The sequence below is a fragment of the Maniola jurtina genome, chromosome 14, assembly GCF_905333055.1.
Source record: "Maniola jurtina chromosome 14, ilManJurt1.1, whole genome shotgun sequence".
Taxonomy (NCBI): domain Eukaryota; kingdom Metazoa; phylum Arthropoda; class Insecta; order Lepidoptera; family Nymphalidae; genus Maniola; species Maniola jurtina.
The window spans coordinates 7,455,846-7,475,131 of NC_060042.1; the positions used below are offsets into that span (position 1 = coordinate 7,455,846).

Consider the following 19,286-nt stretch of genomic DNA (forward strand, 5'->3'; position numbering starts at 1 on the left):
TCCATTGTTTATAGCTGTGGTATAGTTTGTAACTTAGTTGCAATGTCTTAATTATGTTTTCTTTATTGTTTCAGTTTGTTGTCACCAAGAAAAGTATGGCGTGTCCAAGTTCTGGGCACTTTCCTTTTGAAAAAGACACGGAGTGTTCATCGTCTTTACTTAAATGTGAATTAACAAAATCTGGAACATTGCAAGGTTTTGTTTATAGATGTCCAGATGGTTACGTGTATTGGAATATTAGCAGAAGATGCGAGCCAATAAGAAAAGTAAGAGATTGCAAACGTTCATCTTATCCGTGGAAAAGAAGATATGACATACCATTGGAAACTTCTAACATATCACCTTAAAATTATTGCTAAAGAACAGTTTGTACGTTTTATGTGCAATAAAAAGTGTTAAGTTATGATAACTTGTAGATAATAGATTTGTTTGAAATTAAGAAGCAATGTAGCCTACGAACTTTAAACTCAGTGTTGATTTAGTAATTATTCTAGTCCGCTGTCTATTATAAAAATATGATGGATTTTACTCAGTGTAAAAGTGCTGCCATAATCCTAAGGAAACGAATAATATTACCTGTCATTTGTGAACGAAATATTGTACTAAATATATTACGGACATTATTTTGATCACGACTGATTAGAAAAAGATTCAAAATAAATAATTTATTATAAATTTTTATTTTATTAAACTACAATAATGTTAATGTTAATAATACTAAATTAATAAATATTTAACAAACTTACACTAAAATAACTTCAACATTGTTGCAAGTGGATATATTTCCTTTACAAAATAAAGACAATTCATTGGTAATAAAATCTGTTAAAGATTCGTAATCAGTAGAATGTAAAATATTGCCTAGTACTGTTCCAATAAATGCATGACAAGCAATTTCCGTAACAATTAAGTTGCCTTTTGAATCAATAATCAGTTTCGTACTTTCATTTCCACTAAAAGTTTTATTAGTGGATTTAGTTTTTATTTTGACACTTGACTCGTTACCTGCTGGATCAATATTTGATCTAATAACGTTTTTCAAAGAATCGTTTAAGTGAGGATTGTCAGACAACTTGAAATCTCTTGTGAAATTTTTCAAGTTTTGTGAAGTTGATGTTAAGTTCTTGGAATTCAACTGAAAGAGAAATTCAAAAAATTTTGGAAGGGTTTTTTGTGCCGCTGCTACACCACCAGACTTAGTGTCATTTATTGCTGTGATTGGTATGATAGATTTACCAGATTTTTTTATACTCTCTTTGTCAGAATTGTTTTCATGCCAAACTTCATCCTTTTGTTTTTCTGTCAACTGCTGGGGATTATGCTGATCAAATGAAATAGAGTTTGCATTTCTTTTTGTTTTGAAAGAAGTTGCTGTGGCAGTTGGAATATTCTCTGCTACGGCAAGACTATCTGTAAAAATATCTTCATTCGCATTCTCGTCATTTTCTAAGTCAATTATAATGTCACGAATATTATTCAATTTCTTTTTAGATTTTTTTGACATCTTCCTTTTCTTATCAGATATAAATTTATGTTTTGATTGAAAATTTTCCAAGATACTGTGTAGTTTTTCTAAGTAAATTGAATTTGGTGATTTTGGAGTTAATATTAAAGGGTTAATCGCTACACCTCCTTTATCCCAAACAGCTATACATCGAGCGAAGAATCCAATAAATTGATAAGGCAGAAGCCTCCAATATTTCCTTAATGGGGAAGAATCCATGTATTCAGTAAGCGAAATATGCTTTATAATCAGATTCTCGTATAGCTTTTTTTCACTAATTATTTCATTATCAGTCCACAACGAATTTAAAGCCAACTCATTTATCTGCTGATCACTTATATTATCACTAGAGGTATCTTCAGTTGAATCATTTACAACAATAAAAAATACATATTTGAAATTGATATATTTCTTTGCAATTGTCTGAATGTATGGAATATAATCATTACTGTTGAATTCTTCATAATTTGCAACAAATACGTGCATGTATATATTTAGTGTACTGGGATTTTCATTCGATTTATTTTCCGTCGTGTTGCTTGAACTATTAATTTTTAACGGGCTATAAGGCTTTGGAAGCACGGCAATAGCTAAAAAGCTATTATAAATTAAAAATACCATGAAAGTAAGCATTCCGAGAAAAATCCACCAATATCTTAGTAGAGATGATATGTCATCTGAAAAAAAAAACAAGTATTTAGAGAATATTTTTCAACTAGCTGATCACTTCGACTTTGGCAGGTAGGCTACGTCTTATAGCATAAGTAAAGGAATAAATCTGAAAACCATGAATTTTTGGTTACATCACAGAAAAACAATTAAAATGTGTTTTAATTTTCAAAGTAAGATAACTATACCAAGTGGGGTATCATATGAAAGGGCTTTACTTGCAGATTCTGAAACAGGTTTTTATTTATTTTTAAGCATAATAGCTTTTGATTTATCGTGCAAAATGTCGGAAAGATACCCGAGTACCCTCGGTGCAAGAGTCTGACTCGCACTTGGTCGGTTTTTTTAAATGAAAAATACTATTTCCATGTTACCTGGCCACTTAGTAATAATAGCAGCAGCTCCTATAGCATGCGTCCTAGCTCGCCCTGTTGTAACTGAATAGCGAAACCGCCTGTGGAACTTTGGACTGGTGTCTTTATATAACTCTTCGTCAGAGCACGCATCGCATAGCAGTGGGTGTTGTTCTATTTCTTGATGGTATTCAGTCATTACTGGCCATCAGGTCAATCTGAAAAGTGTGGAGTCGGTTATGAAGGTCAAAAATTGTTACTACTGACTACAGATATATATATACACTAGCTTATAAACAAGCTTGTGCCATATTTTCAGAGCCTCAATAGCTCAACGGTTGAAGAGCGGACTGAATTCCGATAGGTCGACGGTTCCAACCCCACCCGTTGTACTATTGTCGTACTCACTCCTGGCACAAGTTTTACGCATAATTGGAGGGGAAGGGGGAGTAATAGTCATGATTAGCATGGCTAACATTCTTTAAAAAAAAAAAAATCGCTCGTGTGAAATTCGGATCAAAATGTAAATCGGCTTTCGCCATTTACAGCTTCACCCGAATTTAAGGCCGAAAAACTTAAGCGACTTTGATGAAACTCAGTGTCTGTTTAATTCATTTGTATCAGTATTTCACTGTACGAGTCTGTGCATGGTTAGATGCAGGTTAGCATAAGAACCGGCCAGGCTGTGATGGAAGCTCAAGTGCCAGTGCAAACGACGGAGGAGAGGGGAATCAAATCTTTTTCATAACTACCTAAGCTCAGCTTTATTGTACCATTGAAATTGGTCGACAGTATTGATGTTAAGTAAGTACTTAAAGTCTGACTTTATTTTGCTATCGAACATGAAAACTACGGTCTCAATCGGACGGGGTTCCGTGCAATCCATACATAACAGTATGTATTATACAATTTAATGTGTGGCTGTTCGATCTTTCGTTGCCTATAAAACGCATCATTCAAAGGATTGAGTTGAAAATTTGAAGTTACAGGTGTATTCAGGAGTTGCGAGAAGTTTGGATCAGGCACGGATAAGGACTTTCTGATATACTTACTAAATAATAATAAAAGTCGCATTACAACGCATGCTGGCCACAAGCTAATAGTTCGTATAAGTACTAAGTAGTAACTGCTAAAAATTAGGTGTATTAAAAAGCAGGCTTTGTGTTATAGCCGCACAAATAAATGAAAAGAAAGCTTAGTATGAAACTGTTCTCTTAGTGTCTACGAATAAGCACTACACTTCTTTAAATACTTTTGATCTTTTTAACACTAGAGAAAAGATAAATTAAAATTTATAATTACCTAAAAACTCAAGTCAGGTGAATATGTCACAAAAATTTATTATTTATTATAATATGACACAAAATACATCAAACGAGCATCAAACACAAAATAGTAATTATAGAGCATTGACTCTATCAAATCTATGTTTTAGGGAAAAAGTCCTTGCAATGAGTTAATATTATAAAATAAAAAAAAAATATTGGATAGAATATTGGATAGAACTAACTGTTTCTTGCTAAAAAAAATATATTTCCTATATTGTATCTGAAATGAAATAAGAAGATCATGATTGGATTTAATACAAGAAAAGAAACAGATTAATCCATAATAAGTAATAAATAGTAATATTTTAAATGCGAAGTGTGTTTTACCTATCACGGCTCATCCGTTTAACCGATTTTGACGAAATTTGATACCTAGCTTGCATCCATGAGACGGAAATAGATTAGATAATTTTTATCCCGGAAAATCAAACATTACCCACGTTGTTATAAAACTCTATAACTAGTGAACTATTAGATTCATCAATATTAGTCATACGAATTGCACCATGAATTTTGACTCTTAATAATTATATTGATACTTGAATATAAATTCTAGAGAATATAGTACATACATACCCAGATTTTTCTGCTTGTGACAATTTGATCGAAATAATACTTTAACATTTACTGCAACAATTAACACTCTTTTCCATCACATTGTAATCAATGCTCTTAGATCAAGTTTAACTTTAATTTGTGCGGTTGGCACGTTTTTACGTTTATAGGTTCCGCTCTAATTTTGTTGATTCAACATGCGCTGGTCTCACGTACTAACTGTAACGTCATTATTATAAATTCTTTAAAAACACATACTTTCTCGTATTATTATTTGCATCAGTCGCTCTATTCAACCTGTATTTAACTTACACTCTAATCAACAATGAAAATTGGGATGACTTGCTTATCTTAATTTTTGGCATCCCTCGATAATAGTACTAAATAAATAGTAGTAGATTGGTACTGAAAAGTAGCAGAGACTATCAAAATTTAAAGTAATTTGAAGTAGTTACAGCGTGGACGTACACACTAAGTAAAGTAAATAAAGTAAACCAATGCATTGGAGGCGCGCTCTTGGAAAGGCCTATGTTCAACAGTGGACGCATAATCTGACGGAATCGAAAAAAAAAATGCATTATACCAACAAGCGGTCCTTTCTGACGATTCTTCTACTTCGTGGAGATAATCTATACTCTATACTAATATAATAATGGTAAACTTTGTAAGCTAGTTTGTAGAGAGTAATGTGAGGAACTACTGAACCGAGTTTTGAAATTCTTTCACCAGTAGAAAGCTACATTATTTCTATGTGACACAGGCTATAATATATTTTATTTTCAAAAAAAATACAGATCCCTATGAAAATTGTAATGAGTTACCCGTGCGAAACCAGAGCGAGTCATTAGTAGAGTATTATAATAAAGGTTTAATTACTACAAAATATAAAACCAAAAAGATTTTATAATAAAAATTAATATTTTCGCATACCTAAGTAGTAAATAATGACATAATTCAAAAATAGAATTTCAAAATTTAATGTCACTAATCCAATAAAAAGCTCATTTCATTATTATCAATAAAATAAAGTTTTGTTTTAAGATAGAAACAACGTAACGGACGAAAAGGTAAATTAATAAATACAATTTCGATGAATGTGTGCGAGAACATTAATATTGTAGCATAACTATCTTACATTTTTTATTTTCGTTTAATATAGGTACCTACCAAGTACCTACCTATTTAGACAAATAATAATTGAAGCCCTATTAGGACGATGGAGCATGCTCCGCAAGTACAACGCGATGAACAATATCCGCTACTGAAAGTAGAGTCTGGAGGTGGGGATAATGTAATGAGGACTCAACTCCCTTCAAAAATAGCGTCAACTGGATGGCACGTCACTTGTACCCCCAAGCAATCCTGGTGCAGCCGTTGGCCTGGTAAGCAATGAAGGAGTAGCTAAACCTAGTAATATGTGTGAACAATATTAAAAAGAAGTTTTTGTTACAGAATTTGTATCCGCTTGCTGGATGACGACCATTTTGCTACTAATTTCCTTTCTCGTATTTTATGCTCTAGGCATGAGTGCTTATAGAAGACAACCAGTTGTGATCGTCCGATGTAATGACTCCAAGCCCGCTAGCGACGTTTTCTACCATCACATTGTTTCTCGAGATGCTTACGTACCATTCTCGCTCTATTCCGAGTACATTTCATTCATGGCAAAACAATACCCATTGCTACATTTTAACGTATATTTTCTAATTGACGATTCCTGGCAGAACTCCATTCAAGGTTCTAGACACTTAAGATTCTTAAAAAGATTAGTTCCACAAATAGCTGCTCCTTTCAATTCTATTTTTGGACAAAATTATAAAAAAGAAATAAAAGAATTTCAAAGAAGATATCAAAATGTTAATATAAGTGTAATGTATCTCAGCCAGTATATGGCAATGACTCCTTTGAGATACAAGTGGAGAATCATTCCTCCAAACTACCTATCATTTTATGCTAGGGTATATGCAATCTGGCAAAATGGTGGAATTGGATTCGATCTTATAACCTTCAACGATCAATTCAACCAAAATAGAGCTATTGATCGTAGAGTTGATACAATCCTTCAACAACACAATGACGGTATCAAATCAGAAAAATATGCCGACACTTTTAACTCTTTGGATAATCAAGAGGAAAGTGAATTATTTTCAACGTTTTTCAATATAATCAATCAAATCTTAAACGAAACCAGTTCATTTTTTGGAGCAGATAGCACGGATATAAACGTTATAAACAATACTCCTATCGTAAGAACCCATAGAAGTAAACGTGACATTGCAGTTAATACTACGGATATTTCATTAAACATTGAAATGAAAAATCATACAGTTAACGAAAATTTTAATGAGACTGTCCTAACAGAAAGAATACCAAACCTCCATAAAATGAATATATCTAAGAAAAACAGTACTACTTATAACTGGTATGCTCTTGACGAAATAAAACCGCCTTATATTTATGATATTTTCAATGTACCAAACATTTCAAATTTTAATGTTGATATGCCTCAAGTTTTATTTTACGATATATTTGGATTTTCGGATGAAGTTGGTCCATCGTACTCCTTACTTAAAACTCTTGCTCCACCAAATCTTTTTTCTTCAAGACATGCAACAAAACAAGGGCAAAGCAAATCAAAATATGTATCTTTAACCCCAGAAGGGCATTTTGTGGCAGCTTCCTCCAGACATCATCCATTTTTATCTCACTTGTTATCTTCTGGTTGTCACAGAGTTAGTCCTCAATTTGCAATCAAAGACACTCTTCTAAGCCAGTGTTCAGGATTTTTGAGGAATGATATTTATTGTGAAAACATTCGAGTAATTTACAATGTTGTATAACACTGTTTCCTAGTTGATGTTTATTTATAAATTACGTATTATTTTAATATTTTATTAGTTTTTAATTTCCAAATTGTTTCATGTTGTGCGATGTTTGAGAAATAAAGAATTGAATTAACACATTATTTTATGACTTACTATGCTTACTAACAGGTTACGCTAATCATGCACAAGCTAAGCTAACTATGAATCATCGTTGTTCCATGCTACTAACTGATTCTCGATACCTATTTCAGAAATTCCATAAAATCTTTAATCCACGTAGAAATAGCCTGAAGATTAAAATTTTTAAGGATCCCGTTTGATTTTTTTTAAAAACCTTTCCGTAGTTTTAGAAAGGACTTGTATGAAACGTTTATTACGTCCGACCAAGGGATACTTGTTGCCCACAAATAAATGCAGAGAATAAGTACTCCTACTCCTTGATTCGAGGGAACTGCGAATATATTTGAAGTCATAGACGTAGAAAATAGGTGTCACTGTTAATGGTTTAAGTTACTTGCATGGAGCCTCTATGCATGGAGCTAACATGGATGTAGGAAGCCTCTAGGAAGTAATAATTCTTATTACCCCTTATGGTTAGCTCATTCCCACATACTTACATAGTCAGTAGAATCCGTTTTCAAGGATTTAAGTTGCCTTCAAACTAGCGATATTTATATATCTATACTAATAAATAAAATTGGAGTGTCTGTCTGTAATTTCGAAATAACTACCTCATATTAAGCTCATATGGTTATTTGAACGATACCATATCTGAATCACACGTTTTTAAAATTTTTGTCTGTCTGTCTGTCTGTCTTTCTGTCTGTCTGTCTGTCTGTCTGTCTGTCTGTTTGAAAAGGCTAATCTTTGGAACGGCTGAACCGATTTTGACGGGACTTTCACAGGCAAGTAGAGGATTGACCAGGGCGTAAAATAGGCTACTTTTTTAACCGACTTTGAAAAAGGGAGTTGTGTTTTTCTACCTATGTACACCGAAATCTCCGAGATTTCTGAACCGATTTGCGTCATTTCTTTTTTAATCGATAGAGGAACTTTGCGACATTGTTTCATAAAAAAATTGGAGTCGAACTCCTCAATCCTGATGCTGCAGGGGATCTGACCAATCCACGCGGGTGAAGCTGCGGGCATCAGCTAGTTATATTATATTTCCGTAGTTTGAAGGCAACTTTAATATAGGTAAAAAATATCTAATTGTTCTATTGTCTGTGGAATAAAGTCAACGTCAATCATTGATCAATCAACTATTTATCAATCATCAAAATCTATAGTCAAAATCACAATTTTTGCGTCATTCATTCATGTTTTTGCGGTTATTTCTATAAAGTTATTTGATTGTGCGCTTGGTTATCTATAATTTATTATTTTATATAACTATGTACCTCAAATAACATAATTTATTGAAGTAAATAAATATTTGGTTTGCTTCCAACGACAAAATTAACTTTCAACATGATTGCGAATCACAAAAATGATCACAAAGTATTTTAGTAATTACCACAAAGTTCAAAATGAAATTACCGTTCAGTATTATTTTAGGCCAGGTTCTAAAACCGCATTTTACAAGCACAAAGTTGTTTTGCAAAAGTCCAACATTTTCTATTAGTATACCATACACCTATGTCTATAGTACTCTTGGTTTGGTAAGTTTTATTTAATTGATATCTTATATTTTAAAGCTACCTATAGTTTCTCTATTCAGCAGTAATTATCCTGTAAATTGTCACGTGACATTAATATGTGGACAAACTAGACGATATCGAAGTAATCGCAGGGAACTATTGCACGTAAGCCATACGAGTAGGTACAAGGCTTGTGGGAATCACTACTAATTGGTCTAAGTCGAAGTCAAAGTCAAAATCATTTATTCAAAGTAGGTACAATTGTTTTCCTTTTGATGGTCGAAATTGTTAAATTTGTACGATATAGTGGTGATAATTAATAACGTAACTTAACAGGACTCTCTCCGTCACTTACTCCATACAATCGTAGTTCCCATTTCATTTGAATATTAAGCAACCAAAGTCCATGAAATTTTGCAGACATAGTCTAGAAACTAATATCTGTGTCTGTGGTGTTTTAGATTTTTCTAATAATATGTAGTTTTAAAATTACAGGGGCTCAAAGATTTGTATTTTTCTTTAAAAAAAGGCCCAACTTTGTGCTCGTTTTTCTAGACAATGGAGCAATTTAATGAAATTTGGAAAAACCACAGACCTAGAAAATTTAATGAATATTATGTAGTAAAAAAATTATCGTTATATATTTTATATTGTTATAATTATGTGGGAACTACGAAAACCAGAAATTACACCCAGAAATCTTGAAAATTTCGTGCTGTCTCGATTTGTGCAAGCGGGGTGGTGAAGTGCGGGGGACGACACGTGAAACTGACAGAAACTGACAGTCTAAACACACGGGCCACATTTAGACTGCACCCAACTCTAAACTTGTCGATAGGTCTAACTAAATACACTGGTACATTTCAACTTGCGTTAGACGTATGCGTTACCTACTCAGACGTTGCCTGTAGATAAAAATATGTCTCATGTTTGCTGGCAATAGCGCATGCATCAAACCCTGCAAGTTGCAACTCTCTTGCAACCTATTCCTCACGCAATACGCACAGCTTTAATATTATAATTTTTGACAATGTATACTATATGTAATGCCATATCACAGGTCACTCTCTGATTTATTGCTAACAATTTACTTCCAAATGCAAAGAAATCTAAGTGTGTTGAATTCACACTGCCCAATACCAGGACCTTAAATGACATAAGTTCATTGATAAATAATCATATGTTGAAAATAAAGGAGAACCCCGTGTTTCTCGGTATAATGTTAGATGCAAAGCTTCTATGGAACACCCACATATCAACACTTGATGGTAAACTCAGCTCTGCTGCTTACACTGTTAGAAAAATTCGACAGGTACTGACGTGGAAACTGCAAAAATTGTATATTTTGCCTATTTTCACTGTATTATGTCTTACGGACTCTTGCTATGAGATAAAGCGGTAGATATTGAAAAAAAAATGTATTACAGAAAAGGACAGGACGTGCAATTTATAATTTAAAACCGCGCGCTGCCATACAATAAAAATATAAGGAAATAAGTACCTTATCTATTATCTTATAGTAGCTTTTAAATATATTTACAACTAGCTAATGCCCACAGCTTCGCTCGCGTGGATTTAGGTTTTTAAAAATCCCGATCCTTTCATTTCCCAGAACAAAAGTTGCCTCTCCGTAATAGCCCGTCCCCGGGATGCAACTTGTTTCTGTATCACGTAAGAATATTTAAACGGATGATCCTTTTCAAATCCCGAGGGATCACCAGGATTTAGGAATGCAATTTCTTACAGCATCCTATACCTTCAATATCAATTAATAATCGACACTTTTTAAATCCCATTAGCTTTAGTAGTCAGGTCCCCTGCAACATCAGGATTGAGGAGTTGGAATCCAAATTTTTTATTGAACAATGTCGCAAACTTTCTTTATCGATTAAAAAAACTACCCAAAATTACGCAGTTAGGTTACCTGCCAAATTTCATGGTTTTGAGTCAACGGGTACCCTAGAGGTTTTCTTGACACACACGACAGACAGACAGATAGACAACAAAGTGATCCTATAAGAGTTCCGTTTTTCATTTTGAGGTACGAAACCCTAGAAAACGTAGGAACGGCATTCCGAACCAGTGGTAAATTTGTCTGACCATCCAAAAACACTTTGAAGTTTACCTAAAAGTTTACAGGAATAAAAATTTATCATTGTATTCCATTCCATTTCATTCTATTCCATTCTGTTCAAAGATAAATAGATAATAAAAATATTTGTCACCGAAACAATAATTTACGATACATCAACCAATATCAATTTTACTGATGACAATCTGACTATTACCAAAGTGAACGACTACTATAATATCTATTATATACGACTAACATAATATGTATTATAAATTGTGTGCCGTTTGCATTCTCACTAGGTTCTCATTAAGTTTGTTTTATTTGGTTAAACTTTCTGGCATTTATATTGTTATGACGTTTAATTGGCAAACAGTCTGTTTATTGGCTCAAACTCAAAAATTCAGCCAATCACAACAAAGAAAATATTGTAATAATGATTGATGCAGCTTTCTGTAATTGAAAACAAAATATTTGACATTAACTTGAATGTGACAGTGTTTTCCGAATAGGGTTGCCAGAGGCCCCGTATTTTACTGGTTACCCCGTATTTCGGGATACAGAAACCTGGCTGGCGAAATCAAACACTGACGTTATGTCCAGTAGAAAGAATATTTTCCTTTTGCGGCAATGCGTAGCCGAAACCCACTCGATATTGATCATGGTCGTAGCCAAGGCAGCGGGGCTTGGTTTGAGGATGTAAGCCTTTTTTTATACAAGTTAGCCCGTGACTTTAATCTTTTCTAGTGGTAAGTGATGATGCAGTCTAATTTCTTGGCCGTTAGGGCCATAGTAACCATATAACTAGCCATGACCGAAGCCTCCCATCAGACCAGAAATTTAGAAATGGCGACTGCGCCTGGGAATCCGTCAAAAACCTAAGCCTAAAATAATACTTACACTATTTCTTGCATTTGCTTACCAATTTTTTTTGGAAATATATCAAACATTTCGCGCTCACTTCACTCGCGCTTTGAATTTGTATTACTTGGTGTAAACTCCGCAATTTCGTTTGCATGAATTTAGATTTTAAAAAATTCCGTGGGGGATTTTCCGGGCTAAAAAGCCGCCTAAAAAAAAATGTCTGGGATGCAAGTTACCTCTGAATAGTAAGTACCAAAATTTTGGTAAAGAAGATGGGCCGTGAAAGGGTAGATAGGCAAATAGATATACTGTCGTATTCGTAATATTAGTATGGATAGGAAGCTTTAAAAATATAATCTTGCTATGGCTAAACTCGTTTCCCTTTCACTTTAATTTTTTCTGTATTGAACCAAAAACACTTACGCTCACTGCGCTCGCGCTTTTTTATTGTTGTATTTTATCTCACTGACAAATTGAAAGGCGAAATTCCACTAACCAGGTAATTAGCCCATAAAGTTGAGCGAATGTTTTTTTCCTCATGACAGGATTCAGTTCCGGCCCTGATAAAACCTCTCCCGCAATCGATTCCTGGCTACGGCCATAGTATTGATACTGTGAAGGTGGAATTACAAATTGAATGTAATTTTAAGTTAAAATGAAAAGATTGTATGCATGAAATGTATAACATTTTGCTTTACAAAACTTAAGAGTTTTTAAAAGCTATTTAAATAAATAAATCTTTTATTTAAAACCACATTGCAAACACAGTTCACCAATCAAGACACGGCAACATACGGAGAAAAAATACAAAACTTACAAATAAACTAAAATATCTAAATAGGCTTTCCATGCATTTCAGAGAGAACCACCGCCTATTTCTTTAAATACTTCAAATTTTCAAATTTCTTCAAATCTAAACCCCGTATTTTTGATGGTGGTAGCCTGTAAATCAAAAAGAGGCAGGTGGCAACCCTACTACTTCCTAGACAGAATTTAAAAATTGTTTTCATTACTCGGTATGCCTACTGCCATAGTGTGACAGAAAGTGTGACGGTAGTTGTGACCTCTGATTGGCCGACTCTCTTTCACTATTTGCTAAAATTGATGATTGCAACAACAATTTTTTCTTTTTTGTAATCGAAAACAGAACACGCACGTCAAACAGGTTGACTAATTGCAATCATTTCTGACCGGCTAACATTGTTCCGCTAGTGGCTCAAACTCACTGTCGCAGCAAGAACATGGTAAATTCAGCCAATCACAGCAATTTCAATTGGTTATCACAAATGTACCGATCTAGGAACCGAGAATGCACGAACCAGGGCAGATAGAGATAAGAGCAATAATATCATACGTAGGAAATCGACGGGGGATCGTTGACAACGATAGCCTTAAAACTAAAGCTACGAGGGTTCCAAACGCGCCCAAGTCTGAGAAGAAGTCTAGAGTAATAAGATCCTGGTTGACTCCAGGAACATGCTAGGGCGAAGAAAAGAGCACTTATCTAGTACTTAGGAACAAGGAACATTACCCAGGGCAATTTTTTGTGTAGATAGGTAAGCAGGTACAATCGCTATAACGAGAAGTATCGATAGTCGATACAGTTAAATTTCGTCAGTAGTTGCAATTTTGCATTTGTACCTACTCGGGCCTGCAATGCATCGACTGTATCGAGACTTTCCTGCGGCTGTGTCGCTACTGTTGCAAATTTCATCCCTAATTTGAAGTCATAGAACTTTTTGTTTCTAGTTCGTCAATATACACCATATAAGGAAACATTTGGGTGAAATACCAACTAACGCAGGGGGAGATAGCGAAAGTGTGAATAACTTGAACCGAAACGCAATGCTCGTGCATGATTTGAAGATAATTGCAACTTCTTTGGGCTTGATTCAATACACTTGCCTTTTGGTCGGATGCCTTACAGTAAGCATGCTATTAATTTGTAAGGCATTATAAAATGGCACTCATCCTGGTTGGAATCTTGGGATGGTTTCTTATGAAAATGAAGGAAAACTTCGTTAATACGCTATACCTAAGCCTCAATATTTTGTAGTAGTTACGGGAAATCTAAAGTTTCTACATACATATTATATTGAAGTCGTCTGAATATCTAATTTTTAACCCCCGACCCAAAAAGAGGGGTGTTACAAGTTTGACGTGTGTATCTATGTATCTGTCTGTGGCATCGTAGCTCCTAAACTACTGAACCGATTTTAATTTAGTTTTATTTTTGTTTGAAAGGTGGCTTGATCGAGAGTGTTCTTAGCTATACCTAATCCAAGAAAATCGGTTCAGCCGTTTGAAAGTTATCAGCTCTTTTCTAGTTACTGTAACCTTCACTTGTCGGGGGTGTTATACATTTTTAATTTACACTTGTTATTAATATCTGTTTCTTTTTCCGTTGTGTTCAATAAGTCTTATTAATTCTTTAATAGTATTATTTAAATGTTTCAGGAAAATCCGTCCCTTTTCTTGCCACACTTGGCCGGTCAGATGGTTGTGATTTGTGTCAGACTACTCAATACCATTCTCCTCTTATCCAACATTAATCTGAAGACTTTGACTCAACTACAGCACAAGTTGATCGCTATTGTGGTGATGACTTTCAACTGGCTTCAAGAGTTTTGTGTGTTTAGACAATACTTATGTGTTTGTGATCTTTAGATCAAGTCGTAAAATTAAATATTTTTTAATGTTTTTAACTGTTTGAAATTATACTATAGTAGGCTACGCAACTGTTTTGAAAGGCAAGAGCTAATAAGTTAAAGATGAAATCGCTCAGCTCAGCTTTTTCTTTGCGAGTGATGTTTTTCTTATAGCTCTCGTCGCTGCGACAAACTAGTGGCGAGAGGGAGAGTTTTCACTGGCATTGTGCACACAGTGAGCCATCAACTATTAATGTAGCTCCAGGAATATAGTAGGTACTTTGATGCACCTATTTCACACACCTACCTATTTACAGTTCCTCATAGGGTGGTGGGACCTTAGATGAGACTACCATGGACAACTGCTTATACAAGAAAACTATCGTTAAAGTTTTTTTTAATTTTGACCATAAATTCTCCTTGCTGAATTGTCAAAAAACCACTATAATGTCATCTCGCCAACGTGATCAACAACGACAGTATAATAAATTAATATCATGTGAAGTTTCGTAATTATATTTACGGTTAAGCCGACAATAATTCGTAGGGCACCCATGGAACACTAATTCTTATTCTTCTCTAGCTGTATTTCGGTACATATATCTACCTACCATTTGTCCTATCGAATATTAATATACAATATGGACACCGAAAGCAATGAGTGTCTATTAGAAAACATTCGACTCAAACACGAGAATGCGGTAAGTTTGCTAAGATCCATAGTTTTTTAGCAGTTTCCCACGCACTTGAAAATTGTTTAATAATATAAAGCCTCAATAGCTCAACGGTTGAGGAGCGGACTGAATTCCGAAAGGTCGGCGTTTCAAACCCCACCCGTTGCACTATTGTCGTACCCACTCCTGGCACAAGCTTTACGCTTAATTGGAGGAAAAAGGGGAATTTTAGTCTTGTTTAGCATGGCTAATATTCTTTAAAAAAAACCACTGGAACCAACTTCCTTCGGCTGTGTTCCCAAACCTACACAAACTACCTAAACCTTTATCGACAAAAAAAAAAACGAGTGGGATATCAAGCTGATTTTTTTTTAGCTAAATTCAGCAAAAGTCGAGATTACCGATGGTTTTCGCGTAAAACTCCGTGCACTGTTGGTCGGTCTGTTAGGAGTGTCGATGTCGGCTTGCGCATTCGCCTCGCAACCCGTAGAACTAGAGCTTGACGATGAAGAGGTTACGCAAAGGCTGAATAATGTTAGCTTTGCTAGACGGTAAGATTTTTACATTATATCATCATCAATAACCCATCGCCGGCTCACTACTGAGCACGAGCAGGAGTCTCCTCCAGAATGAATAAGGGTAGGCCATAGTCCACTGGCACATTTTTTTTTTAAACTCCAGATAGGCAATTAAGCCTGTTACCAGGTTGAAAAATGACATTGGCCAAGTCACACCTTTAAAAACATTATAGAGATCTCTCGGGCGTCCAGGTTTCCTCATGATATTTTGCTTTTGCTTAGAACGCACACAACTCTGAAAAGCTAGAGCCTAGAAGATGCGTGCCCGGGATTGTACCCTGGACATCCTGACTAGGAGACCGACGTCTTAACCACTCAGCTATCACTATAATTTGTATACAATAATACAATAAAATTAAATGTAATGAAAAATTACATACCTCGTAGACCAAATATGCGCGTCGTAAAGTGTTGATAGATCTAGCTGCACTAGTCTTTTTTAGGGTTCCTTGGTAAAATGTATACCACTGAATAGGTAATGCTACTAACGCACCTACATGATGATTATTATTATACCATTTTTACACTTATTTACCCTTTGCATGAGTTTTCGTAAGTACGGAATTCGTTCGAGCGAATGCATGCAAGATTGGCGCGGCCTGATAGTTTCGTCCAGTCCGTATGCCAGTCTGTCTGTGTATCATAGGCGTTTTAAGAATAAGCTATGAGATCTAGAAAACTCCAGTTCTTAGACAGTTTTTGGAAAATAGCTACCACTTATGGAATAGTTATCATCAAAGTTTTTATCAGCGTTATATTTTGTACCACCTTGGTTACGTGTCATACCATTCGAATGTGTATGATTTTCAGGTTAACGAAACCAACCATACGCCTTCTGATGGGGTACAGCAAATTGAGCGCTTTTGTGACGGGTGCTACTTCTCTCCTTCTCCTCATAGCCGTCATGTCTAAGGTAAGTAGGTATAATTACATAGGTACTATTATAGATGGTGTGGATTGATACACTATTAAGTACTTAAAAAGTTTAGAAGTTTAATAGGATAAAAATAATTCTAACCCGTAAATATACACACGTGAGTCTAACAAACACGTTAGCATACCAGTTAACAAACACAGCACTGCGCCAGGGAGGTCGTCGTTTAGCTAGGTATCTTTTTAGGGTTCCGTCTCTGAAGGGTGCCAACGGGACTAAACCTTCACTGTCCGTCTGTCTGTCAGCGGGCTGTATCTCGTGAACCGTAATAGTTAGAGTTAAAATTTTTACAGAATGTGTGTTTCCATTGCCGCTATAACAAATAATGAAAATGAAAAATTCTTTCTTGTATGATGGTACGGATCCCTCCATGTGCGATTCCGACTCGCACTTGACTGATTTTTCTTTTTATTCTGATACAAGTTAGCCCTTGTCTGCTATCTCACCTGATGGTAAGTGATGATGCAGTCTAAGTTGGAAGCGGGCTAACTTGGAAGGGGTATAGCCATTTTAATAAACTCAGGACTCTGATCGGTTTCTACATGGCATCTACCGCATGTACCTAACAGATAAAGAGGTCAATAGAAGGCCAAACACACTAATATTATATCTAAAATTTGTACGTGCGTGTGTGTATGCTTGTTACTCTTTCACGCAAGAACTACTGGACGGATTGGGTTGAAATTTGGAATGGAGATAGATTATACCCTAGATTAACACATAGGCTACTTTTTATCCCGGGGAATCAAAGAGAGCCCACGGGATTTGTAAAACGTAAATGCATGCGGACGAAGTCGCGGGCATTAGCTAGTTTAATATATTTGCCAACAGCAATCTTGGTGGCATCGCGGCGCTCGCTGGCTCGCAGCGCCGGCGTTGCTTGTGGCAGCTCTTGAGACGGCCTCGGATGCAAGTGACGCGTTATTAGCAGCGGTGTTACGCGGCCCGGCGAAACCGGCGGTAGTAGCTGCTCAGACTATTGCAGCTTGCTTCCTAATCACCGTTGAAATTCTTGTCTGGTACGTACCTACACATCACCATCATCGTCATCAACCAATACTGGCCCACTACTGAGAACGAGTCTCCTCTCAGAATTAAACAGTTCTAGATTAGCTATAATCCGCCAAACAAAAATATGGAACAGACAACTCATTTATGAGAATATTTTTGGAGAACTCTCAAGCAAGAAATCGTTCTCCGTTAAAGCAAGTGATAGGTAGGTACCTATTGTAATTGCTTAGAACGCATATAACAGCAAGGACGTGTAAAAGGTTTTCTTCTTTTTTTTAGTAGGTAAGTACGTCTTCAAGTACCTACAATCTACATACTTGAAGACGTGGTTCGATTAATTTCTGTATGGTTTATTGGGCTTTGACTGATTCAAACTCTACCATCAAAATCAAAGTGGCATAGGTTTTGGTATGCTGTGTTGAGATCGAATAAGTATTTAACTTTCCTTGTCAACGCTCCTACACTTATTTAGAGTTTAGACTATACCTACCTACTTGCTATGAATTTATTTCAATACCTAAGTACAGTACAACCAAATTAATAATGCGCATGCAGATCTTCGCTAATTGTCGTATTCCGAATCATTGAATCGTAAGAGCCCTAAACAATGCACTTGCATTTTGCACCTTGTTATAAACAAATAGGAGTCAATATCATGTGTATCATACGACCGTTGCCGAACAGTGACGAAGATTTCTATGCGCATTATTAATTTGGTTGTACTGTAGGTATATTATAGTTATTGTAATAATTTTGCAATGTTACTAGTTCTGTACCTACTAAAAGTTGCGATTGTTTTTCAGGTATTTCATAGCAAAATTCTTTGAATACAATCCACCACTACTACCTACTGATTCGAAGAGGGGCAGTTTAATTAAAAATCCAAATTCGACATCCTCTCAATGATTTACCATTTTATAATAATTATTCATTGTTTTCGGAGCTCTAGGTATATTGAGCCTTTTATCATACAAGATTAAACTGGTAACTGAATTATAATTGCATTTTAATTGTATAGTCTTGTCCCCCCTTCACCATTTTACCACCGAACCGCAAGACGTCGGGCGAGTTTCCATCCTTATGTCGTCGACATTCCATCTACACGCACAAAACGTTTTGCGTCTTCATTCCTCATACGCATGGCTAAGGTTTGGAATACTCTTCCGCGATCTGTGTTTCCTACCAATTACAATCCGGGTATCTTTAAAACAAGAGTGAATAGGCACCTTCTGGGTAAACGCGTCCCATCTTAGACCACATCATCACTTTCCATCAGGTGTGATTGTGGTCAAGCGCTTACCTATAGTGAATAAAAAAAAAAAAGACAGGTCGACATGGCAATTGGGGTATGAGGCTGGGGTCGCCCGCGCCACCCGCGCTATCCCGCAACGGGTTAGCGCGGGGCGTCCCTACTCCGATTGCCATCTCGACCTGTGGCGGACTAAACGTAGATTGTATGAATACCTAAGGATAGTTGTGATGACTTTTCTAGCGTGGCAATAAGTGCTCTCTTTTCAAGCAAGGTCCAGGGTTCAATTCCTTATTGGAACCCTGTATAATCGACAGATATGCTCGGCATGGTCGTTCACACTATGCATCTCGCTTGAGTATGTCCCGCCCGTCATGCATCAA

At 35.7% G+C, this 19,286-nt stretch overlaps 4 protein-coding genes across 10 annotated transcripts in view; 3 read left to right on the forward strand and 1 right to left on the reverse strand.

The window, feature by feature from the left end:
* The window catches only part of LOC123872195 (mucin-22-like), a 47,455-nt gene extending 46,780 nt beyond the window's left edge, over nt 1–675 (forward strand). For both annotated transcript variants that reach the window (XM_045916371.1, XM_045916370.1), the window contains exon 5: nt 75–675. In XM_045916371.1, the coding sequence (XP_045772327.1) occupies nt 75–347 (273 nt within the window). In that variant the 3' untranslated portion in view covers nt 348–675. The remainder of the gene's footprint in view (nt 1–74) is intronic.
* Nucleotides 665–16,794, reverse strand: LOC123872197. 4 transcript variants are annotated; one of them, XM_045916376.1, is made up of 3 exons: nt 16,771–16,794; nt 2,548–2,744; nt 665–2,181 (listed from the first exon to the last, which is right to left on the reverse strand). In XM_045916376.1, exons 2-3 carry the CDS (start codon nt 2,723–2,725, stop codon nt 743–745), a joined length of 1,617 nt encoding a protein of 538 aa, XP_045772332.1. In that variant the 5' UTR covers nt 2,726–2,744; nt 16,771–16,794; the 3' UTR covers nt 665–742. The 4 variants fall into 4 exon arrangements, with proteins under 4 accessions (XP_045772332.1, XP_045772331.1, XP_045772330.1 ...); XM_045916375.1 differs by lacking the exon at nt 16,771–16,794 and adding an exon at nt 16,090–16,500; XM_045916374.1 differs by lacking the exon at nt 16,771–16,794 and adding an exon at nt 4,431–4,619.
* On the forward strand, nt 5,378–7,374 carry LOC123872198. 3 transcript variants are annotated; one of them, XM_045916377.1, is made up of 3 exons: nt 5,378–5,476; nt 5,569–5,791; nt 5,862–7,374. In XM_045916377.1, exons 2-3 carry the CDS (start codon nt 5,626–5,628, stop codon nt 7,247–7,249), a joined length of 1,554 nt encoding a protein of 517 aa, XP_045772333.1. In that variant the 5' UTR covers nt 5,378–5,476; nt 5,569–5,625; the 3' UTR covers nt 7,250–7,374. The 3 variants fall into 3 exon arrangements, with proteins under 3 accessions (XP_045772333.1, XP_045772335.1, XP_045772334.1); XM_045916379.1 differs by having other exon boundaries at nt 5,613–5,791; XM_045916378.1 differs by having other exon boundaries at nt 5,622–5,791.
* Nucleotides 8,508–18,650, forward strand: LOC123872201. The gene is made up of 6 exons (XM_045916382.1): nt 8,508–8,895; nt 13,559–13,735; nt 15,507–15,682; nt 16,520–16,622; nt 17,475–17,662; nt 18,458–18,650. The coding sequence occupies exons 1-6, from the start codon at nt 8,764–8,766 to the stop codon at nt 18,558–18,560; spliced, it is 879 nt and encodes a 292-aa protein (XP_045772338.1). The 5' UTR covers nt 8,508–8,763; the 3' UTR covers nt 18,561–18,650.
* The last annotated feature ends 636 nt before the right edge of the window (nt 18,651–19,286 follow it).